Source organism: Ochotona curzoniae, unplaced genomic scaffold, assembly GCF_017591425.1.
Source record: "Ochotona curzoniae isolate NIBS_2020 unplaced genomic scaffold, NIBS_Ocur_1.0 contig_2688, whole genome shotgun sequence".
In the NCBI taxonomy this organism is placed as follows: Eukaryota; Metazoa; Chordata; class Mammalia; order Lagomorpha; family Ochotonidae; genus Ochotona; species Ochotona curzoniae.
The window spans coordinates 19,102,847-19,128,441 of record NW_024465553.1 but is presented as its reverse complement, the minus strand read 5'-3'; the positions used below and the strand labels follow the sequence as shown (position 1 = coordinate 19,128,441).

At 42.5% G+C, this 25,595-nt stretch overlaps 1 protein-coding gene across 8 annotated transcripts in view; it reads left to right on the top strand.

Moving 5' to 3' along the window:
• RGS6 (regulator of G protein signaling 6) overlaps positions 1–25,595 on the top strand; it is a 397,347-nt gene that overhangs the window by 26,134 nt on the left and 345,618 nt on the right. For 4 of the 8 annotated variants that reach the window (XM_040975608.1, XM_040975613.1, XM_040975609.1 and 1 more), the window contains exon 1: positions 1,953–2,036. In XM_040975608.1, the coding sequence (XP_040831542.1) occupies positions 1,953–2,036 (84 nt within the window). Of the gene's footprint in view, positions 1–1,932; positions 2,037–25,595 lie in introns of those variants that run through there. The other 4 variants (XM_040975610.1, XM_040975607.1, XM_040975612.1 and 1 more) reach the window with 2 other exon arrangements.

Sequence of the window (25,595 nt, the reverse complement as noted above, 5' to 3'; positions counted from 1 at the left end):
TGGCAGCAGTTTTATACATCAGGATGATGAGCTGCAACTGTTAACTCTATTTAGTTGGAAAATATTTTCATCATCCCTGAAGGAATGATGAAGTATCCATGAAGTTGTCGTCCTAATCCGAGCTGTCCAAAGCTGCCGGCAGCTGCCAGTCTGTTTCCTGTCTCTTGTATTTACATATTCTGAGTATTTCATATAAATGCACTCGCAGTAAGCGATGTTCTGTTTGGCCTTTCTGACTTAGTGTAGCGTTTCCAAGGCTCGTCCACATTGTGCTATGGATCAGGACTTGAGCTCTTTTTATGGCTGTTGAATATTGTTTGGAGGCCCACATTAGGCGTATCCATTCACTCACTGGTGGACATTTGGGTTGTTACTACCTTTGTGCTGCTGTATAAACAGTGTGGTTGCTAAGAACATTTGTATGCAAGCATTTGAATATTTGTTTTCAGTTCTTTTGGGTATATACTTAGAAGTAGAATTGCTAGGTTATATAGTAATTATGTGTTGAATTTTCAAGGAACCATTTCAGTGTTTCCTACAATGACAGCCCAATTTACATTTATTTAAAAAGATTTTTTTTTTATTGGAAATATAGTTTAAAATATCTTCCATCTGCTGGTTCACTCCCCAAGTGGTTGCAATGGCTAGAGTTGAGCCAATTCAAAGCTAGGAGATTCCTCTGGGTTTCCCATGTGGGTGCAGGGTTCCCAAGGCTTTGGACCATCCTGCATGGCTTTCTTAAGCCACAAGCAGGGAGCTGAAAGGGAAGTGGAGCCACCAGAACATGAACTGGAACCTATTTGGGATCTCAGCATATGCAAGGCGAGAATTTAGCCACTCAGCCATTGTGCTAAGCCCCCATTTTATATTTTTTATGGTAATGTTTGAGAGCTCTAGTTTCCCCTATGTACTTGCCAACATGTGTTGTTTTTTTTTTTTAAACTGTAAAGCATCCATTATAGAAAGAAAAATCAGAAGTATCTGAAATACTCGAATCTGAAACTTCAGGTACACAAGTAAAAAATTGTACACCATGACACTTTGTTTCATGAAACATACTGTAAAATACTCTATTCTATTATCTTCAACTTGGGTATATAGCACATATGTGAAACATAAGTGGATTTTGTGTATAGATACAGGTCCTATGCCTAAGATGTCTAATTTTAGATATATAAATATCCCAAATTTGGGAAAATCTAAAATCTAAAGCTGTTCTGGTTCTAGCATGTGGGGCAATGGATACCCATCCTGTGTAATGCCCTGAATGGTCTTTATTTGCAGTTAGCTACTGGTACATTTGTATTTTAATGTACAGAATGAATCAGAAAATGAACTTCAGTTCAGACCAACAACACATCAATGTTGGCATCATCTTTATTCAGGAGATGTTGTGAAGACTGGTATGTTTACACCTCAGGTGCTTAAATTTGTGCTGAAAATAAAAACAAATATTGCTTTGGGATTAGAATAATATGAATAACCCCTGATATTTTTTAATTAATGCCTCTGAATGAGCAAAAAAAAACCAAGAGAATATATTTCGATTCCAGGCATCTGGTAAAAGATACTCAGTTTTTTTAAGATTTATTTTTTTAATTGGAAAATCAGACTTACAAAAGTAGATACAGAAAGATCTTCCATCTGCTGGTTCACTCCCCAAATGGCCACAATAGCCAGAGCTGAGCTGATTTGAACCCAGGAACCAGGAGCTTCTTCCAGGTCTCCCATCCAGGTGCTGGGTCCCTAGGATCCTCAACTGCTTTTCCCAGGCCACAAGCAGGGAGTTGGATGTGATTAGAACCAGCGCCCATATGGGATCCCGGGGAATGTAAAGCAAGGACTTTAGCCTCTAGGCCACCATGCCAGCCCCAGATACTGAGTTCTTTGCATGTCCTTCCTTCATGACTGCTCTATTCTTTTATTCTGCAGAGTGAGTGAAGACACTGAGGATGGCTCAGGGATCTGCGGATCAGAGAGCAGTGGGAATTGCTGACCCAGAGGAGAGTTCTCCCAACATGATAGTCTACTGCAAAGTAAGACCTCTGGTTCAACCTTATCCTTGCTGTTGTGGATGGATCTGTGTTCTGGGTAGCGTAGACTGTTGGTGGACACAAGACAAATGCTTTCTGTCTAAACTGTCTTACTGATAAATGAGTCTTGTTTTCCTATTTGCTATCCAGTTCTAAAATTCAAAGAAGTTAAATTCTGTCATACCTGAAGATTTGATATGAAACATTTGACAAATATGCTGTTTGGTTTTCTTCAACTCTGAAGAAGGCCACACAGGTGTAAGTGGGTCGTGTATGATCCCAGAAGAGGAGATAGGTTCTCCCAGCCTCACAAGTCAGGCGGGGCTTGTGGAAGGGCTGTCCTGGGACTCGATTTGAGACAATGCGTACCTTGATACAACCAGAACATTGGATGAATTTGCTGAGGCATTAATGCAAGATTTTGCAGAGAAAGGTTAGCTAGAGCTAGACTTCACGTGTTAAATTTATAGGCAATGTAGTCATGAAAAATATGTGTGCCAAGAATTTTAATAGCAGCCTCTTCTGGGATCATGAATCTTGTGTCCAATGGATTGTTTCCAGGTAGAATAGAAGCTCTCAGGAAAGTGTGTGGAAAAACCAGAAAATGCATTCAGAATTAGGAGAAAGCCAAGAATGAAAGAGTCTAAAAAGTGACTTGGAAGCTGAGTGAATGTGGACTTAGAAGTCAGAGGGCAAAGAGGGCTAGGTTTTTATGTTGAATAATAGAAACGCAATTGAGCTGTTAATTCAAATTGGGGGCATTTGGAAGAATGCAGTTTAAAGGGACAAAATATATGTTTATATTTGCCCAGGCTGAGCTTGCATATTTGTGATAATGTAATTTGTTATGTATCGATTAAGAAATGAGCTATTTCTCATTTACTTTGGCAAATATTGTAGCGTCTGCTGCTTTCTGTGTATTCCAGAAGGTTCTGTGTTGACTCTGTTGATCCTGTGGGTAGTGTTGAACCCAGTATTCTGGAATGGCCAATGTGGCAAATTTTTCTCTTTGCCTAGTAAAAACAGCTTTCAAATTACTCTTTGAGTGTAAAAATCAGCCATTTCTTCCTTTGCAAGATAAATGCTCAGGAACCTATCTCTAAGAGATGCTAATTAAAGTGTAGAAGCAAATAAATTAATGGAATAGGAGCTGAATGAAATACATAAAACAATGCGAAGCTGTTTTCTCATTATTACATTCTTAACCCATCCCAAACTGGGGGATCCTAAAAGTTTAACACTTCCTAATAACATTATCTTAAGTTAGTTGCCTAACTTCTGTTAGCCTTCATGTTTTCATTGATATCTTTCTATGCAGAAAGAAGTGTGAAGATCCCTTTAAATAGGGAATAACATGCCTTAGATCTTCCTTTACTCACAATGTAGTCCATAATGAATGTATGCTTTATTGTAAAGACATGTAGAGATAGTGACATTTGGAGAGGAAACCGGTAATAAAAAAAATGATGCTATATAAATTGACCAACACAAATTAATACACCAAAATGCTTTCTTAAGTCATAGGACATAGCAGTCATTGTGTATCAGAGGCTTGAAAGTCTGGATTATTACACTTTAGTAGGAACTTAAAGGCCGTGCAGTCACCTTTCCAGTAGATTGTTTGCGATTAGGTTGAAAGTATAAAAATCTCTACAGATTGATGAGAACTTGGTTTTGACACTTGGGCGGGGGGGTGGGGTGGGAAGGGGTGTTAACCAAGGCCTTTCTTTGTTTTAACTTAGGAGAAAACAAGGTTACACACCAATTTCTATGGTTCTTGGGGGAAATGACTACTAGTAATGGAAACAAATGTTTCTTGTAAGAAATTTGTATATATTGTTATTTGCTGCAAATGACATTGAACATAGTAAGTACACTAGAAAAAAGGCAGAGTTTGTGCTTATTGTTGGCCCAGGCCCTGGAATCATTTTAAATATAGTTAACTTGACTTAAACCATGGTTGTACTCGAACCATGGGATGAATATTCACATAGTTGCCTATTCTCAGTGTCGCAGGCTGACCTTTGGCCACAAACCAAGAACTTACTTTCTTTTGGACATTAGCCTCAAGATATCAGTAAAGGTAGACTTTTTAAACAAAGGTCATTTCAAAAACATTTTCTAAGAAGATCTTTGTATTTGAGTTTGTAGCCATAAAGTCAAATCTGTCTGTAGATAGTTACAACTAAAACTTACATCTAAAACTACATGCTTTTATTGTTTCCTTTCTCATGTCAGAAGTTTTTGATGTGAAATTTTTGTTTGGATTAGGTTGTGTTGATTTAGTTGCTAACATGTAAAAGTAAGATTTAGAGACACGGAGCAGTTGGGTAAACTTCTAAGTGAAAAGTGGGATGATTACTTCCATAATGTTGTTGTGACATCTTTTTTCAAGTTGGCAAATTGTACAGATTTTTAGGGTGCGGTGTGTTGCTTAAAAATGTGTATGCAGTGTGTAATGATCAAAGAAGAATGTAGCATAGCAAATAGCATATACTTTGCCCCAAACATTCATGATTTCTTGTTGTTAAATCATCCCTAATCTTCTCTTTCCAGCTATTTTAGAATAAGCCACACACTGTTATTTTATTGTGACTTTTAAATTCCACTTCGGATGGAAACCTTCTGGCACATGAGTAATGATGGGTGGGTTTCTCAAACCCGTGCTTTTCATAATATTCATTTTCTTTTTTGTGTTTTTATCATTAACTGTGAGAAGTTGTACTTTCCTAAGGCATGACTTATTTATTGACTTGAGCAGACTTTCTCATTTAGTTTTTCATCCTTCATTCTCACATTTTGAATTGGAGGTATGTATGAAAAATGTATTGGTCACATTAAAGATCTATTTAAAAGAAAATCTTAATTATTCATTAAGACATCCAGACCTTTTCATTCTTTTTAGCATTTCAGGGTCCCAAGGATCTTGGGCCATTGAATAGTGATGATATTAAACCCAAACTTTGCATCAGAATATTTAGGAATACTTTATGAAAAAAAATACTAATTCTCTAAGGACTCTTTGACCCAAGATATTTTAATTTAATAGGTCTTGACTGAATCCTCAGTCTGAGATTTGAGAGTCTCTGGAGATTTTGATTCTAAACTAAATCTTCAAAGCCCTTACTTGATGTTTTTGGCAGAGTCCTGGCATAGCATGTATTGCAAAGTAATGGGGAAGTTGGTGTTTTGGAACTAGGTTTTTGATTTTATCATTATTTATAGATTTCTCAAGATGTGGAAGAACAAAGTATTAGGGTGAAGAGGTTTTTAATAGCTTAATGTTAGAGATGTTCTAATCAACTTAACTTGTAGATGGAAGCATTCACAATATAGAATGAGTAAGTAACTTGTCTAAGATAATTTAGGAATTTCCCAGAGAAACCATGATTGTCTCCAGTAAACCACTGTCCTGTCAGTATACTTTCTAGCGTCCAATAGGGCTACTGTGTGAGAACCCATAACAGCCACAAAGTACTGTTGCCGTCTTTTATTTATTTTTTTTGAGCTCCACTGTTCATGTGGCAGATCTTGGGCTCTCATGTTTGTTCTCAGACATTCTTGGGGTACCTTCTCAGTCATCTGCTGAAGTTTCATTGTATAGTTTCATCTCCTATTTCATTTTGCAAAATGCTCATTATAACCATTATTTCTGTTGTGTGAGAGCAGAATACTTTCAGATTTTGTTCGGTTCTCTGAGAACTGTTTACAATGTCTTGACAAATCTCCTACCAGACTAGTGTTGGGGGTTCTAGAGTTCTGGGCTCAGAGATGTGAGGAGGACCAAAGCATACGTGGCTTCCCCTGACCAGGCTTGGGTTCAGGAGGCAGCACGGCGCGATGGACATGTCAAATGGGTAGCTGGTCCCAGTTGTGATTCTCTGGGTGGAAAACTTCATCTTTAAAAACTCTTGTTTTTATTGTTCTTTCTGCCACTTCCTTTCTCCCCAAATTATGAAATATTTCTAACAAGAGGATATATCCCATGTTAATATAATATAGAAAAAAGTAAAAAAAATAGACTCAACACACCCAATATTAGTGGAATAAATATAAATGTTAACTTTGCTCCATTTCCCCTTCCGTAAAGTGAAGGAACTGATCTAAAGCATGAGCAAATACCTTTCGGAGTAGATGTCAAAGTTTGATTCTATCACTTTCTGGGCTTTCAGATGTTAACACACTTCTCTGACACTAAAACAGTGTTGTCATATTAAACATGATTTGAAGGTCTTCAGAACTTGTGTGGTAATATTTTAGACAGTTGAAGATAACTTAACTTGGACTGATATTAAACCCAACTTAGGTATCAGAAGAAAAATTTTAATTGTCCTGATAGAACACTGAACATTAGATAACTGTGTTCTTACTGGCGAGCTGCTTTTTTTTTTTTTTTGACTTGCTAATGACCTTTAAGACGTTGGTATTGTTAGTTTGGAGCACTGGTTGTTTCTACCTTTGGTAAAGCATACAGTGATTAACAACACTGTGTACGTATGAATTCCATATAGTGTCATGGATGAGTTAGGGGCTTTAGAGGGATTTTTAAAAATTCAGCGTTAGAAATCAAAGTAATCGTTTTATCATTGATAGTTTCCTTGACCCACTAGTTTCTAGTTTTTAGCCTTTTTTTTTTTTAAACTGAAATGAATCCAGTCCCTGCCCTCTTTTTTCTTCAAGACCCCTAGGTTACTTGGCCTAGTGATCTGGGACCCTTGAACTCTTGGGTAAAAGTTGGTTTAGGCGCACTCCCAGAAAGTAAATGCGGCCTTATTTTAGTTAACTAGGCTGCAGTGTGCAGCAAAAAATGAAAAACTTGTCTGGGAAAGGCAAAGCTATGGAAGAAGCTAGAAATGAAGTGTTTTGGAATCTACAGAACGCAATAGAAGCAAAACAACACAGGGTATGTGAAGATACAGGTTTTTGGTGACTGAGTTTCTCAGCAGAAAATATACACTGAGGGTCATTTGTGTGCCCGATACTGTTAAATGCTGGCATTGTTGAGATGAGCCCACATGAGTATGTGGGAGGAGATGGGTATCTAGGCATAGTGCTGCTGGAGATGAGCTGAGGAATCTGGGAGCAGGTAAACGGGTCACGTAGTATGGACCAAAGTTACGAAGTGAGTTAATGATGAACCGAGCTTGTGCCATGTGAACCTTGGGGCAAAATGCTCAGCCTCTACACATAGTCCCTGCCTGGGAAAGCTGAACCATGAAGTCAGGACCATGTATCTACAGGACTTCTTTGACTTTTGGCTTTCAAAAGAGTTTGGTCGATAGAAGACTGGAGAGATGGAGAAGAGGAAAAAAGAGTACTTCTTCCCTGATTCTCCCCCTGCAATATCTTTTTTCCTTGCTATGTCCCTGTACCCAAGATCATTGGTACTCTCCAACATGACTCCTCCTGTCAGTCAATACCCCTTTCATCCATTCACTGTTTTGGTTCTGGGAATGATTCTAGTTATAGTTATCGATTGCTGTGCAACAAATGATTTCAACAGCCAATAATTTCAACATAGCACTTATTATGTCATTGTTGCTGTGGGTGCTTTAATATCAGAAGGCTACAATGAAAATGTTGATTGGGATGCATTTCCATCTGAAGTCTCCACTGAAGAAAGGCCTGCTTCCAGGTTCACCCTTGGGATTGTTGACTTATTCAAGTCCTTCAGATCTGTTGGGGTGGTGGCCCTGGTTCTTCACTGGCTGTTGGTAGAGGTCCCATTCAGTTCCATGTCAGATGTCACTCTCCATTGAGCAGCTGATATCGTGGCATGTTGCTGCTCAGAATTAGCAAGTGAGACAAGGGAGAGAAAAGGAGAGTGGCTGATGGGAGCCTACCTGTTTTACAACCTGGGCCTGCTATCTCTGATTGGAAACAAGTCAGTAGGTCCCTCCTTCGTTCAAGGTGAAGTTGTATGCAAGAAGTCAGTTGAGTCGAATAAACGGTTAGAGACTGCTGCGTAAGCCATTCACGACACAGTTCTCATTCCAGTGGCAAAGATTTCTAAATGCTCTTTTAGTTTCTCTGTACCCTACTAGCTGTGTTTATTTGGTCCTTTAGGAAATAAATCTTTCTTCAATTGTCCTCTATTATGTGTGCCATTTGTTTACCCATAAAACTCTGACTCACAAAGGTATCATTCCACAAGCAAAAGGAAACCATGGAAACTGTTTTTTTCCCAAGAAAATTCTGCATGAAGGCATTTGCAATGAGGCAGTTACATTCAATGTATAGAGCAGGATTTGAAGCAAGGAATCTAATAAGGTCAAGGTCAAGGTGCAGTCAAGGTGAAGGGAGTTCGGTGTGGAGAGAGGACGACAGTGGGCAGAACAGCTGGGAAATGTTGCAGGAATTTAAGTGAGAGCAAATGACATCCAAATCAGTGAGGGCCATGATGCAAATGGGAGGATGTATTTGAGAGATGATTAGGACGTAGAATCAATAGGATTTGGTGACTGATGTGCTGTAGAGAAAAATCTGAGAGTAATCCAGAGGAAACAGAAGGGCTCTAGTCACCAGGTTACATCTGGGAGTTTGTCAGAAACTCCCTCAGCAAAGTCTGAACCAAACGCTTTCACAACTGGATTGGCTGCTTCTCTCCCCTCTTTATGTAGATAATTGCAGTGTGCCGTAGTAAGAGTTGGTAACTGAACCAACATGTCTGGGTAGGTATACTGACCACAGCACCAGCATGTGTTGGGCTGTGCGTAAGTTGTTCCTGCTGGTTAAGTGAAGCTCTGTCATCTGTGAAGGAAAGGTTTAGCCAGGCAGGCTGATCTCATGGGATTCCTGAGTTCTGATATTCTGCAGCATTCATAATCTAAAACACAGAAATCCCATTTCATTACCTGGTGTTCCTTCCATAACCGTCTTTACTTTAAGTGTTCACTCAGGCAGAACCATGGGGATGGGACAGTTTGAAGCAGACTTTAAACTGGGCTTGACGATTTAGACCTTGTTTTCCTTTGCTACCTTAACATTAAAATTCCCAGGGACTAACTGCAGAATGTAGAGTGGTAGGGATAGCTAATTCAATTGTTCAGTCTGTGTTTTGAGATTCCTTTTGTTACCTTTTTTTGGAAGGGTTTTTGTCGTTGTTGCCTTTGGGGGAAAAAAAATCCTGTCCTGTTTTCCTTTTCTGCAAGGGTTAGACTGGCCAGAAGAAAGCTCCCTGTCACATTACCGTAGCTGACAGGAGACAGGCACACAGGCCGATTCCAGAGCACGGTGTTTGCGCTGTCCACAGAGGAGATGGGGTGGGAGGAGCGCCTTGTGCTTAATTTGTGTTTCCATGAGGATATCATTCCAATCTGAAAAGGCTGCTGTGTTGAAGACTTCATTTCATCTTTGCTATTATTTTCCCCTTCATTTCATTTCAAAGAATCTTAAGACTTTACATTTTGGCAGACAGTTGATCACTCTTGCAATTGACACTCCTTTGTGGTATTTTTATTCCATGAACTTCTTATAGCCACGGAGTAAGTTTTCTGTTGGCAGGGCTTTGAAAATGGAAAATTAAAAGCTGATGGCCATCTATGAAAGGAGAATAAGCATGTTTTAAAATTGTGAGAGGACAATATTTCTTAAAATTATCTTTTCTAATACAAAACAAAAAGATAACTTTCGATTTCAGTATTCTCTCAAAAAATGTATCATAATGGAAGAACAAGAATAATATGTGGGGGCAGGCAACCTTGGGCCTTGGGTTGAACCATATTGGAGCCCCTGGGGTTTGTGTCCCCCCCCCTCTGTTTTCAGTCTAGCTTCCTGCTAATGCACGTTGCAGGAGGCAGCAGATGGTGGCTCTCGTACTTGGTTCACTGCCACCAATGTGGATCACCTTCATGTAACTAGATGTAGAGTTTGTGACTTCAGTTCTTGTGTGGGCTAGAACATTTCTCAGTCTTTCCTCTTTGTAGGGAGCCTTCTGGTGCCAGTCAAAACCTGGATATAGATTCAGGTCCTGGCCTGGTGGTGAGCTCTGGCCTCCAATTTCTAATCCCTTACACTCCAGGACACTACTAAGAGTTCTGTCAGCTTCTTGGTCATGCCATTTGCTTAAGAACTTGGCAGTGCCCTTGGGAGGAAATTGTGGGTTCCATTGTTGGCCTTGCCTATTAGCTTTCTTCTTCTTTGCTCAGATCATGGCCTCAAAGCTTCTCACTCCCTTGGTGGCTCTACAGTGCCTTCACACACACACTTAACAAGGTGTTAAGCCAGCCCTTCCTCTTGCTCGCACTAGGAGGGTTATTCCAGAACATCTCGTTAGCTATCGCCTGGAGCAGCACCCCAGAACCTCACCTTTAAAACATGATTCTGTCTCCTAAACTTGTTTTAAAAGGGACATTTCCCAAGGGCTTTGTTGACTTCAATGGTTGTGGTATATAATTGAGGGAAGAAAACTTTGAGTATATTGAGGGATCAGAATTGACCTGTGGTTTTTGAATGCAGGACAAGGTAGGATTTGGTCGTGGGTAGTTGGGTGGCGCTAGTCACCAGGGCAAGTAAGTAGTAGGAGGCAGTTGGTATTGAAACCTAATTTTACCATGGTAACAGAGTGACATTTATTAATCCTGCTTGAAGGTGTCATTACTTTTGAAATTTTATTCTACTTCATTTGGAAGACAGATTTAGATAGGTATCTTCTGTCCATTAGTTCGCCAAATGCCCGCAGAAGCCAGGAGCCTGGAACTCAATCCAGGTAGACCATGTAGATGGTAGGGACCAAGTATTTGAATGATCACTGCTACCTCTCAGGTACATTAGCAGGAGTTGGAACTAGAAGCAGAGCTGGGACCGAGACCCTGGCTGATTTGGGATGTGGGCATTTTGTGTGGCATCTTAAATGCTGAGCTGGATTCCTACCCCAGCACCCTCCACCTACTTCCTCCCCTTGATTCCTGTTTGGTCAACTTCAGTGAGGAGGGGATACATCAAGGCAGTTTTTACATGCACTGGACATAGAAAGAAGCTTGGTATCTGATCCCAGAGACCTTTGTGGTCTAGGAAATGATCAGCAAGGAGCCTGTAGCTGTTGTCCTGATACTGTGCTCAGTCTGTCAGGTTCACAGAGTGTTGTAACAAATTGCCACACACTGTTTTAAAACTAGAGAGTTTTGTCCACTCCCAGTGCAGGAGCCTGACACTGTGAAATCAAAGTGCTGGCAGAGCCATTCTCTCTGAGACTTCAGCCAAGGGCCCTGCCTCTTGTCCTAAGCTTTCTGTGGCTGCTCACAGTTCCTGGACTGGCAGCATCTCCCCCTTGTTCCCATTGTGCTTTCCATCACATGTGGCCACCTGAGCATCTTCACATGGCCACCTGCTGAGGATAATGCCCTCTATGTACCACCCCCTAGTGTACTATACCTTGTGTTAACTAATTACATCTGCAAAGTCACTCTTAGCATATAGGGTCACCTGCACAGGTACCAGGGATTAGGACTTCGACATTAGCTTTTTGGGCAACACAGTTCAACTCACAGCCAATTCCATCCTGCCTTTGGCTGAGGCTCAGTGCTGTTTGCAAAAATGGGAGCATTTAAATAAATTGCCAAGTGTTACATGTTCCTGTATGGAGAATGAAGAGTAGCACAGCACACAATCCCTGCAGAAACACAGCAGTTCCTGTGTTACTGATCTAATAGGGAAGGCAAAGAGTAGTGTTTAATTAAGGTTGAACATGGGCATTTACGGGCCACCCACTGTGTACCGGAACCAGTGGTGAGTGCTGTACACATACCCTTCTCAGAGCAGCTTGCCATGTAGGTGAGGTCCGTTTTCTACAACAGACTTAGAAACAGTTCAGAAGGAGTCAACAACCAGTGTAAAGTGGGACTATTCGGGTTTCAGTCTAGGCTTGCTTTATTCAAACGCTTACAGGTTTGCAGTAGAAAATGATTTTCTCTACAAATAATCCTGTGATTTTTAAAAAATTTTTAGATTGCTCCATGTACATCAGTCATCTCACAATGTGCAGAACAGAAAGAAATTGAAATTACCTTAAATATATATATTATATGTATATAATTTTTATTGGAAAGTCAGATATACAGAGAGAAGAGACAGAGAGGAAGATATTCTATTCCATGTTTCACTCCCCAAGTGGCTGCAACAGTTGCAGCTGAGCCATCCTGAAGCCAAAAATCTGAAGCCTCTGCTAGGTCTTTCACGTGGGTGCAGGGTCCCAAGGCTTTGGGCCATTCTTGACTGTTTTCCCGGGCCACAAGCAGGGAGCTGGATGGGAAGCAGGGCCACCAGGATTAGAACCAGTGCCCATATGGGATCCTGGAGGGTGCAAGGTGAGGACTTTAGCCACTAGGCTACCACTCCAGGCCCTCTCAAGCATACTTTTAAGAAGGGATAGGTTTGGCATAGGTGGAAAGCAGCCAAGAGAGGGACAGCATTGTGTTGTGCAGCTTGAATTGCCTACTGTGATCCTAGCATCCAATATGGGTGCCAGTTCAAGTCCTAGCTGCCCTCTGTTCAAACCAGCTCCCTGCTAATGTATCTGAGAAAGCAGTGCTTGGGTCCTCATACCACATGGATGGAAGACAGGGAAGGAGCTCCTGGCTCCTGGTTCTACACCATCCCAGGCCTAGCCATTGCAACTAGTAGGGGAGTGAACCAATGGAGGGAAGATCTCTCTTGGCTGTTTTCTTTGTAACTCTTTCAAATAAAATAACTCTTTAAGAAAGAGCTAAGAGATGGGAGCTTGATTAGCAAAGGTGCGGAGACAGCAAGGTATCATAAGCATTTAGGGGATGGTGTATTTTCTGATTCTAAATATAGAGGATATATCTGAAATTATGGCCTCAGTCCTTTCTGGGGCCCTGGAAGTAGAAAAATATGCGCATTTTTAGTTCTGCAATTTACCTGGAAGAATGGCAGTAATGCCAAGCTTTCACCGTCTGATTTTCTTTCTCATTTCCGTTTAAAAACGATTCTCCTTTTTGAAAATAACATTCAAAAGAATTAAAGCATGAAGTAGAGGAAAAGGCTAACTTATTTTAATAGCACACAAATATGATGAAAGTAATGTTTTTGTTTCTTCTAAGTCTTCTCATTGGTAACTGATGTGTATAATGCGTCCATTCGGTGGGTCATCCTGGTGTATGTACGGTTTCCTGCTTCCCTCAACGTGCTAAGTGTTGATCTGTGCCATGTGCAACATCAGCATCATTGTGTGAAAAGCTGTATGATATTCTAGGGAGTAGATCAGGTACCGTAATTTAATTACTTCACTTTTTAATTGTTATTTAGAATCTTTGGGTCAAAAGGCACAACCTGCCTCATAGCTCGCAGTATACGTGAGGGATATTCAACATGTTCTTGGAAAGCTCAAGTTAATAGAAAACGGAGTGGATTTCAAAGTGTTTTCTTTTAAAACAAAATTTAATCTCAATTTTCCATGCATGTTTGAAGTACCTTTGTATATTTCTCCTGAGCAGTCAACTTTGATTTATGTATTAAATACTGGGTGTCCGAGTGGTTACAAATTCTGTGACATTGAACAACAGAAAGATTGGGGGGTTATGTGATAGTAGGGAGCTGTGTTTATTAGTCTCTACTTTTTATTTTTATTTTTATAATTATTTTTTAAAATGATCTTACTTAGTTGATTAGGGTACAAAGGGTCAAGGGCTACAGGAAAGTGGGTAATGCCATTGTTTTCACACTAATATTTTTTTCACTGTATCTGGAGTCAGGGGAGAAACAAAGGGAAAAGCCCCACCAAGCCTCCCACCCAGCCTCCTACCCATTCCAGGTCCCCGATATGAGGCACACTCCAAGGGTCCTGCTCAAGCAGTTTTGATAGTTCAACAGGTCTGAATTGCTGCCAATCTCGCTGTTCCAATCGCGATGAAACCTATTCAGAATCCTACTTTTGAACCATGTCCCTGTCCTAGGTTCATACCAGCTTTGCAGCAGCTTGCTTGTCTTGAGAGCTTCCTCAGTGCCAAAGTACTGAGAAAGTATCCAGCTTGGGACTTTGCCAAACGATTTGCCATTTTATCCTCTATTTGTTTTTCTTGAGCAACTAACTACATCAGGATCACATTTCCACCCCTCGCCACTCCCTACAGCATTTTTCCTGCTAGCACCCTCTCTGTCTACAGTTGAACTATGGGGTTGCTTCGTAGATTTTTTTAAAGCCACACCAAAAAAAAAAAAAAAAACCCCAAAAAACAAAAGCACAGTTCTGAGAAGCAGCCAAGTTCGGCAGCCAAGTTTGAAGAATAAAACTTTAAAACAGCTCTTCTGTCACATACTTGAGAAGGCAGACGGAGCTATAAATAAGCCACATTCCATTTCTATCTCATCCTTCGCAGTCCTCTGTTGATGACTGTCGTGTTCTCCAACTGCCCCCTCGCCGTTCTCCGCCGTCTGCGTTGGGCCTTATGTTATTGAGATGTTGGAGTTCAGGGACCTTTCCTCAAAGAGGAGAACTTTGCTCCCATTCTCCGGGGTGAAGTGTAGAGAGAGAGGGCTTGGCTAGGGGGAGAAACTCCAAATTCTCTTCTGACACTGTCGGAAGCTGTCCTGGCTGGTTTCTTGCCTTCGCTTTAACCAATGGCCACATGGCGTGTGGGTTCAGAGGCAGCACGTCTACTCCTGTACACTGTGTGTCCCCTTCCCTCATTCAGCCTCGAGAGGCTTCCTGCACTACCCAACTTAAGGCTCCCTCCAACTCCTGCCTCCTTCATCGCATCTCCTCCCCTGACTCCTACCCTCCTTTCCCACCTCTTGCAAGAACTGTGTGATTCAGTAGGGCATACCCAGTTGACCTAGAGATACCTCCCCATCCCAAAGTTCTTAATTGAGCATGACATGGTAAGAGTTAGTGGTCTGTGTGGTCTCTTCACTCCTTACACAGTCACCAGGGCTCAGCTGTGACCCAATCTAACCTAACTAACCTAACAACCTAAACACCACTTTCTAAAGATCCTACTCTTACAGACCATAGCTGGACTAGCTTTCCCTCCTTTTACCACCATTAAGCTGGTACTGTGGGGATTTAAACTCCCACATGAGTTTGGGTGGATGCATCCTATTTGGGCCCTAGCACCACATAAGGTGACATAGTTAGACTTGGAGACAGGAAGTAGACATCTTGGGATCATTCTTATTGTTCCTACCATAATATCTTAGAAAAGGAAAGGAAAACAACTTGGAATAGGATATTTTTTCATAGATAGCGAGGAGAGTAGGCAGAAGTTTGGGTTGTTCCTCCTGTATTTGCCATGGTGTATACGTGAGGACTTAAATTAAGTCTAGCATCTTTGCTAAGGCCTCTCTTGGCACCATTTTTCATGTTCTAGTAAAGAACTGATGCATCATGGCTGTCAAGAAGTACCTAAGTCATAGTTTGGGCTGGAAAATTACCAAGGAAGAGTATGGCTTTGGATATGAACAGGATTCCAGGCAGATGAGGAGGCCTCATTGTGGGCCACTGGAGGGTGAGCTGCTAACTCCTTTAGGGCATTGCGAATATCGTCAGGTTCCCTGCCTAGTGGGGAGGAAAGCACCATAGTTGAAACAAAGAAGTTACTGATGATGACGCATTACAACCAACGGACAGCCAGCAGCCAACTGCTTTCCTTTGGCTGGGTTTTATCCCACTGAAGCAGTTTTTATTTTTATTTGTTGATTTGAGAGAGAGAGTTTGCATCTGGTGGTTGACTGCTCACATGCTGGCAAGAGCCAGGCCTGGGATGGGGCCAGAGCTGGGAATGGGAACTAAATTCAGGTCCCTCATGTGTGTGTAGCAAGAAACCACTTACTTGAGCCATCACTGCAATGTCCCAGGGCCCACACAGCTTAATACTGAAGCCAAGTATTGAATACAGGACACAGATGTCTTAATGCCTAGGCCAAATACCTGTTCTCTCTAGCCAGTTTCTATCTACCAAGTCCCTGTGTGGTTTTTATACCTTGAAATGGTTGAAAAAAAAATGAAAGAGAAGCATCTCTTATGATGTCTGCAAATTATGAGAAATTCAAATTTCAGTGTTCGTGTATCAAGTTGTACCGAAACAGTCGCTGTGCCATTTGTTTATGAATTATCCATGGCTTTTTTTTTTTTTATAATGCAACCATGGGGGAGTTGAGTGGTTGTGACAGAAATTGTCCGTACAATTGGTGAAGCCTAAAATATTTACTAACTGGCTTTTCACAGAAGTTTTCAGCCTCTGTGTGGTGGATTTGGAAGAGGCTGAAAGTATCTGCAAATTTCCTTGTTGGGCCAATATTCTCATGAAACACCTCATGAATATTTGCAGTGCAGGTTCATTTCTAGGAACGCATGGAGGATCTGATAGCATGGTTAGGCAAGATGACCAGTGTACCTTTTTATACTATAAATAATATGCCCATCTGGGCCCAGTATTGTGGCATCTTTGGTAAAGCCTCACCTGCACTGCTGGCATCCCATATGGGAGCTAATTCGTGTCCAGCTCCAGCACTTCTGATCCAGCTCCCTGCTGATGGTCTGGGAAGGCTGCTGAGGATGGTCCAAGTGCTTGGGCCACTGCTTCTGCATGTGCAAGACCTGGAAGAAGCTCCTGGCTTTGGCTTGGCCCAGCTCTGACTGTAGTGGCAATCTGATGAGTGAACCTCATGGATGAAAGGTTTCTCTTTTCTCCTCCCTTCCTCTCCCTCTCTCACTGTAATATTTAATATAAATAAATCTTAAAATATATCCATCCTACCATTCACCTCTGAATACTGTTTCATATCCTGGGAGCATTACACAATGTATACTAGTATATTATTGATGAGATTCTGTTTGAGTTTTAGATGAAAAGGGGGCATATTGAGCTGTTAGTAGAGTCGGGTGAGGTGTTCGGAAGTAGCCTGGTGGGATGTGCCACCTGCTGGCCAGCTATCTCTGTTCTACATGCAGTGTCCAAATGGCTCTTATTTCTGTATGAGCACATGGTGCTGCAGGCACTGGGCCTAAGAATTGCACTCCGCCCTAGCACCAATACTAGGCTGTTCTCATTCTGCATTTGATAAAAAGGGGTTTATGGAGGATCAACTGTGCCTGGCCTCCACTGTCAAGTGTGTAGCCAGCATTGTACTTGAAGAGTCTCTCCTCTCAGGCCATGCTCACTGCTGAGTCCTGCAAGGAACAAGGAAAGCCACTGGCGAGCTCTTGGTTCTGGTGTGTATTCTGGGCTAGCAGGCTAACACAACCTCATACACAAAAGTGATTTACCTCTCAGCTGGAACAGTCGATGAGAGTAGCAAATTTTGTTGTTTCTTACAGTACTCTGTGCCCTTCATATCCTATTCATGAGTGTGCTGTGAAGTTGATGAGGCAGATCTGATCTATGCATGCTTTGTAAACAAGGAACCTAAGGGTCAGAGACTTGAGAGCTGTCCAGGGGGAACCAGCTGTTAATGGTAAATAGAGCTAGACCTTATTACCTACTATGTGATTTTTAAAAATTATTCATTTGGAAAAGTAGAGAGGCGATCTTGAAAGAGAAGGCAATCCTGCTTTCAGTGGTTCATTTCACCAAGTAAACCTGTGACAGCTTGGGCTGGGCCACGCAGGCAGGTGGCAGGAACTCAGCTGTATAAACCATCACCTGCTTCCCGGAGTGTGTATTGACAGGAAGCTGCAGTAAGGAGCAGAGCCAGGCCTTGAACCCAGGTGCAATGATGCTGGGGGATGCAATCATGCCCAAGCAGTGTCATAGCCTCTAAGCCATATTCCTGCCATTGCCATGATGTTCTCTGCCATATTTCCCATGGATTCTAGATGGAGTAGGGTCTGGCCTTGGCCACAAAACTGTGTCACTGAAATCAGTCTCTGCAGGGAAAGATGTTACAGTCTAAACATGATAATTCAGTTCCTTCTTGGTTAGGCTGCAGAGACTGGTCTCAGCCTGGAGGTGTGGTAGGCCTGACTTAGAAACTGTGTTGCATGGTCAGCTGCTGAATGCCTTTCTCATGGACATCACCACCTCTGTTGCTTGGGTTTCAGAACAAAACAGAAGCAAATTGAGATGAGATTCCCACTCATGGTTCCTTTTCCGGTGTGGCTGCAGGCAAGGAAGGGCAAAGTGCCTGTGCTGTTCCAGACAGGGCCTGGCATTCTGTAGAAGAACCCATCTTCCTGAGGCCTGTGTGCTGTGGGCCCTTCTTGGCAGCATCAGGGGTGCCGCTCACAGCCTTTCATGGTGTGAATTGAAACAGCTCATTGGAGGCAAATGTTCACTCCTGGGGAAGGTCATTTTTGGGCTCATGAATCTAGCACTGTTTCACTCCAATTCTGCTTAACCCCTCTCAGAAGTCTTGATCATTATCGTGGAGACACCTGCATGCTTCAGCAATTCTTGGCCCCCTTGTCTTCTGCAAGAACTTCTAAAAGTTCATGAAAGATGGAATTCTTAAATCTTAATTCCTTTTCATACAGTGTTTTTGGAAATCCATGTGTAGGATTGGGCCTTTGAAAAGGTAATGGAAAGCACATATTATGAAAATGTTCATGGATCTCTTAACTTTTTTTATTTTTTTACAGTAACATGGACTTATTTTTAAATTGCTTTTTCCATGCAGATTATGATCACTCATTTGTGCTCCCCAGGGATGTCAGCCTCTCTGGATGCTGACGGAGGTGGGGAGGGGAGGACGTTAGATGGTTGTGCTTCCTCCGTGTTCCACACATGTACATCCAGCTGCCAGCTGGTCTGTTCTTGCCTGAGTCCTCCCCACTGTCCACAAATACAACAGGTGGAACATAAATCTACTCTCCCCCTGCTACTTTTTTGTTGTTGCTCCTGAAATTGTGCTTGCTCTGGAACTCCCTGGTTGCTGTAACATTATTAACCCAGATGATGATCTGAGATAAACCTAACCTGAACCCTCCATCATTACCACCTGCCACATGCCTGCTTCCACTGTTGGCAGATGTTAACGTTTTATGTGTATCTCCTTATGATGCGGTGAAGGCTGGGTACCAGGTGAGCAATGAGGAAATGTCGGCTGGGCAGGAGCATTAGCGAGGCAGGCCGTGGTGATGTTTTTGGATGAAGACAGAGATGTCTTCTGGCATTGAGTAGGTTGGGAAATTCACAGGGTCAAAGATGGGGTAGCCTTGCTAAGCTTCAGAAAGTTGCTTATCTCGGGACGTGCTGGGCTCAGCTGCCCTCCTCCACATGTAACAATTCAGCCGTGGCATTGGCTTCTCCCTTCTTTCCCCATCTTTCTCATTCCTATCTGAGTGAGGATGGGAGAAGATACAGGCAAGAATATACTTCCATATTCCTCTCATCTGCTAAATGGCCCTTTCCATCTTGTTTTACTATCACATAGGTTGTATGTTCCTTTCTGTCCCGGTGAGAACATCTTGACTTCTTAGCTTTTTCAAAAGCTTCTTAAAAAATTATGTAAAAAGAGTGATTCATGAAAAATAATTCAGAAACAAAAGTAAGGAAAACAGAAGGAAATGAAATGTATACCCTACCTTATGTAGTGTTACAGTTGATTTTTGAAGTATCTGCTTCTATACTTTGAAAAAATATATAGATTTGTATGTTTACTTTTGGAACTTTGAGGGCTTCAGTCAATATTCCTCTAGCTCAAGAGTTGACAAACTTCTGCTACTGGGCCAGAAGTAGTTATTTTTGTTTTACAGGGTGTGCCATTTGTTTCAGCTGTGCAGTTCTGCCTTTGTGATATGACGGCATTGCAGACATCATGTAAATAAAGGGGCATAGTGCTGTGCCAGTATCGCTGTATGAAATCAACCCCAGGGGCTGTGCTGACGTTTTCCAATGCTGTGTTATGATGCAATTTGTAATTTTACTTACTTGATAGAAGGAAAGGGAGCCTGATCTCCCATCCACTGGTTCCCTCCTCCAATGCCCACTACATCAGGATGTAGGTCAGCTGAAGCCGGGAGCCACCATGCAATCCAGGAATCCCATGGAGTAGCAGGGACCCAGCAACTTGACCTGCTATGGCTGCCTTCCAGAGTCTTCATGGCGGATAGCTGGGATCAGGAACTTTAACTGTGAATGAACCCAAAAACTCCTGTTTGGGATATGTGCATCTTGACCACTAGGCTAAACGACTACCTGTATAATATCATTTGACTGAACTCTGCTTACTTTTAAAACTTAAGAAGCTTTGATTGACAATAATTGTGCTTACTTACGGCTTGTAGTGTGACATTTCAGCATACATATAAAATGTGCACTCATCAAATCAGAGTAATTGACAGTTCCCTCTCCTTGTCGTGACTGTGTAATTGAAGCCTTGGAGTTCCTCTTTTCTATTAGCTCAGAAAATACATAATGGCTTGTGAACTATGGTCACTCACTGTGCTGTGGGATGCCGGGAATGTATTGCTTCTCTAAGGCTGAGTTGCTACCTGTTCAGGATATCATTTTTAATGACTAAGTAATATTCTGCTTTATTGATTTATCATATGTGCTTTACCGGTCAGCATTGTTCTGGAGGCCTTTGTGTTGGTTACCATGCGGGGCTGATTCTATTTTCTCACTTATTTCTGCCCACAACTCTGGAGAGTGTCGTGCTTCAGATGTGTAAGCTTCCATACAGAACACCTAATCTTAGATGGCTGGTAAATGGATATGTCAGTATTTAAATTTACTTCAGCTTTAGGAGTTAAGTTCTTCACCACTCAATATAAATATAGATATAAAGTTATTTTTATTTAAAGGCAAATTTTATGCAGAAGGAGAGATACAGAGAAGGATTCCTATCCACTGGTTCACTTCCCACATGGACATAATGGCCAGAGCTGAACTGATTCAAAACTGGGAGCCAGATGCTTCTTCCAAGTCTCCTAGGTAGGCACAGAGTCCCATGGACTTGGCCATCTTCTGCTGCTTTCTCAGGCCATAAACAGAGCTGGATGGCAAGTGGAGTAGCTGGGATATGAACTAGCACCCATGTGAGGTGCTGGTGCCACATGGTGGAAGATTAGCATGATGTGCCACTACCAGATTCTACTCACTATATTTTTATGCACACTAATGATCATTGCTGTAGAATTCTTAGAATGGTGAGTGCAATTTAAGGCCTGAATATACACTTCTAGGTTGAAATGTGTGACCAAGTTATACTTGGTGAGTGGCACAGAAAGCGACTGTTCTTACCCCTTTATCTGTAATGAGGATTCTCTTGAAGATGTTCTAATTTAGTAGTGACACAAACCATCATTTTGAATCACATCAAACTTATCAATACCAACACTTACAGGTAAATGGAAGAGGATTAAAAAGGAAGCAGTTGCTTTTAACTTGGCATGGTTATGTTTCTGGATTTCAAAATTCAAACTGTAAGGAAAGGGAAACTTGACTTCCTTCGCAGAACTTTTTTCTCTAGTTACAACTCTTCAGTCGCTGAGTTGTGCTCTTCAGTTACAACTGCTTCTTTCCTGTGGCCATGGCAACAGAGCTGCCAGGAGCAGCACACACCTTGACAAAACATGTTTATTGAGGAGTGGCTTTTAGATGAAATTCATTATCCAATGTGTTCAGAGTTTAGATGAATTAGTGAATAGCAGACCCATACTTCTTTAGTAACAGGTGGTAAAGTAGTGAAATTAAGTTACCACCTACCAAGAACCTACCATATCCCAGCACAATGCTAAGGGTGTTAAAGCATTTCCTTCGCATTTCACAATCATCTTATGTTGTCAGTGTTATCACTATCCCAATTTACTTATGGAAGCTACAGGAAGCCCATGGGAAGATAAAAAATGTTTATCTTAGTGGAGAAAAATGAAATTTATGCCTCATGCTTTCATAATGCTAATCTGCATGACTGTATTAGATAGTGCCTTGCCCTGTATAGCTGGTGAGAAGTGGAACTTAACTTCCACATTTGAATTTCTGCTGTCTTGAGTATACAGGCTCATTGCAGGAGGAACTCCAGCGTGTGGTACCCATAATTGTAGCTGCTTTGCACCAAATAATCTTACCTTTTAATCCCATTTCCCTTAAACTTTTTCAAGTTCCCGCTGTGCAGTTACTGTAATGTAGTAGCGAATGGCAAGTCCTGATGATCAATGCCAGCACCTGGACCATCTAGTCTAGCACAATGCCAGGATCAATGCCCTGTGGAGAGGCTGAGGTAGGACTGCCCATCATTTTCTTAAAAAGGCCAGAGTTGGGATGCTGATGCAATTCAGAGAGCCTGAGGCGTAGCTGTCCTCCTCTGCTTCTGTCTTGAACTTGAGAGCCATCCAGTTGTAACATGTTTTCTGATGGGAAAGGGTGGATTTGAAGGCAGCTTCTGTGCTAGGGTTAAGAACCGTGTTTGTAGAGTACTCAGGTTGCTCGTTGTTTGGCAATTCACATCCAAGTCCTTATTCTGCCAATGAAGGGGTCTACTAACTGGTTCAAACTGGCATGCAGCTTGCTGTCGTCTAACTCCACTGCGCACACACAGATCCTTGGACAGAAACCTGATCCAGACACAACTTGTGCCTTCCCTGTCTCCTTTGTCAACCTCTGTGTACAGAAAGAGTCTGTGCCTCCTGTGTCTCCTGTGTCTTCGTCTTGCCAGCATTCTGGACCTCCCTCAGTACTGAAGTCAAAACATAAGGCTACTTCAAAAGCTACATGAAGATATGGAATAAAAAGTTCATTTTGGTGAAACACATTTTAGGAAGTCCATGCCTAGTTTTTCATAGTGTCACATTTTAAGATCATAAATATATTAAGATTTCAGTTTTTTTGATATTAAAATAAACTATGAACATTCTGCAAGTCCCATCTTTGTACCTGAAGATGGAGTCCTGCTTTTGATAGATAGAAGTGACTTCTCTTCTGTTTGATTCTTAGGGTGATTGGTGTTAACTATCAAGTCTGTTAGAACCTCTTGTTGGTAGGGTAGCTTTTTATGCCTCCGCATTGGCAGGCCTTTGAGAATTGGGTTCTAACTCGTGGCTGGATCCCCTGTAGGACCAGCATGGCTTCTTGAATAGGGTAATTTTCTGAAGACAAGTGATATTATGCATTAGTTCTCTTCTTGGGGATCTTCAGGGATTTTTCTTTGGAAGAAACCGTTTCCAGGCCTGACCCGATAGCCTAGTGGCTAAGTCTTTGCCTTGCATGCACCTGGATCCCATATGCCCACTGGTTCATATCTCGGATGTTCCACTTCCCATCCAGCTCCCTGCTTGTGTCCTGGGAAAGCCTTGGGACCCTGCACCCACGTGGGAGACATGGAAGAAGATCTCCTGGCTTCAGCTCAGCTCTGGCCATTGTGGCCACTTGGGGAGTGAACCAGCAGGTGGAAGATCTTTGTTTCTCCTTTCTGTAAATCTGACTTTTTAAATTAAAAGAAAAAACTTAAAAAAATAAAACTATTTTCAGTCTTGCTAGGGTTTGATTTTTGTCCCTTCTCTTCCCCCAGCCTGGGGGCTGATGTCCGGACCCTTGTACTACCTTAGCTTTTGACCTTGCAGGATGATTGCAACCATAAGAAGATAAGATGAGGCCCTGCTGGAGGATGCATGCCTAATGCACCATGACTGGTGTCTTCATAGAAAGGGAACTCTAGGTACAGACACACAGCTATGAGGAAATGGATGTCGCCACAGCCCGGGAAGTAACAGAAGCCAAAAGAGAGCCCCGGAAGGCTCCTTTCCTGGACTCTACACAGAGAGCATGACCCTGTCAAGACCTTGACCTCAGACTTACAGCTTGCTCAGCTCCAATGCAGCAAACCTCTGCGGTTTGTGCCTTTTGGCTTGTAGAGCTTAGTTACAGCAGCCCTGGGAACCAAGACACATCCTCCATGTCCATCGTTTTCTGCATCATCAAGATGGGTTGCCATGCAGGACAGTGTCCTGTGTGGAAGTGCGGGCTGAAGGGGGTGAGCTGATGTCAGTCACTTGGGAGTCTTCTCTGTGGTCTCAGAGGCCCCAGAGTCCTTCGCATCCTCAGCCCCAGGAGCTGAGCACATGGAGCTGAACCCATTCTCTCTAAACCTCTTTCTCCCTGTAAGAAAGATAGCATTCATGTCACGATTGCCATGTTCTTCTTGGCCTCTCTCCTCCAATTAAAAAAACACCAAATATATGCCACTTTGGGGACAAAAAAAATTCCTGGCAACAGTAGGCTCTCCTGGAAGTATTGGGCCAGGTGAATGGGGTATCCCTACACACAGATCATGTGTTTTGCATTCTGTTGGACACCACATGCCCAGATCTCCTGGAGTGCACTCCTCCTACTCCACAGGTCCTGGGCCCTGAGCCAGACCCCAGCATGGGTTTGCAGCTCGGTGTGTCATTTTCTGGCTGGATGGCAGCCATGGGGAGGCTCCTGCTTCTCCCCTGGGACTCTTTGTTTCCTATTTGGTGATTGAAGCTAATAAGGGTATTCATCTGCAGGCGTTGAGAGAGTGAAATGATTTTCTCCACATCGGGAGGTCAAGACCCAATGCGTAGCATGCGCTGCATCCAGGTTTAGTTTATATTCCTGCGGATTCAAGAAAAGAGTCACGTTAACATTTCTTCAAGCTTCCTTATTTTTTTATAAAGAGGCAGAGTATTTATTGCTAGGATTTCTTTTGCCTGTTAACCAAACTCCATTTCAGACTCAGGAAGAAGCGTGCAGCTGTGGATGCAGAGCTTGAGGCTGGCCTAGCAGGGAATTTAGAACAAAGCTCCTGGGATCTACCTTGGTTGGGGCCCTGGGCCTCTCCTGGCTGCCAGGTTGCCCTGTATGCACCTGCCTTCTGTGTTGCTTAGGTTGCGGTGACTAAGGGCACCACTTGGTGACTGGCCTCCTGAGGCCTCCCAAGTCACCAGGGGGTCCCTCTAATTAGTTACACTGTTGAGCACACAGGTATTTATCCTGTAGGCAGAAAGGCCTGTTGGGAATAGTTACTGAACAGGAAATCCAGGCAGCAAGCTGGTGTTAGCTTGGAGCATCTTTCGTGTGATGCTGAGTAATGACAAATTCCAGATAGGCCAGCAGAGAAGACCCCGTCTGCCAACAGCTGTTTCCCCCAATTGGGTTGCTTTGACAGGGTCAGCTCTAAGTAGTGTGGACTCAATTTTGCTAGTATTTGTTGATGGGATTGTTATTGATCAGTAGGAATTTATTAAGCACTTCCTGGGTGCCAGAGCTATTGCACAGCAGAAGTGGTGGAGATAGGGAGAGATGCAGTCCTTCCTGTAGAGTGTGCACGACGGGCATTGGGAGAGGTTATGGAGCTTGGGGGTCTCATAGCTGGAGTAGAGGAGGAAGTGGACCCTGGCTCAGGTTGGGGCTGGGGGCTGAAGTGGGCTCATTGCATATGTCATTACTATTGGGCTTTTGTCCCTGTAAGGTGTTACAGCTTTATCAGGAGAGATTTTGATTTTTGACTTCACACTGCTGTTTCTGGTGTTAACCCAGTGGCTGACATGCAATAGAAGCTCCATAAAGCACTCGGCAGCTGAAGAAACTCTGTGCTATCTGAGCTGAGACCTGAAGGATGAGAGATCAGCTAGAAGGAGAGAGGGGGCAGGTAGGGGAGGCAAGGTTGGGCAGGAGGAAGTGTAGTGGTGATGAATGACTGTGT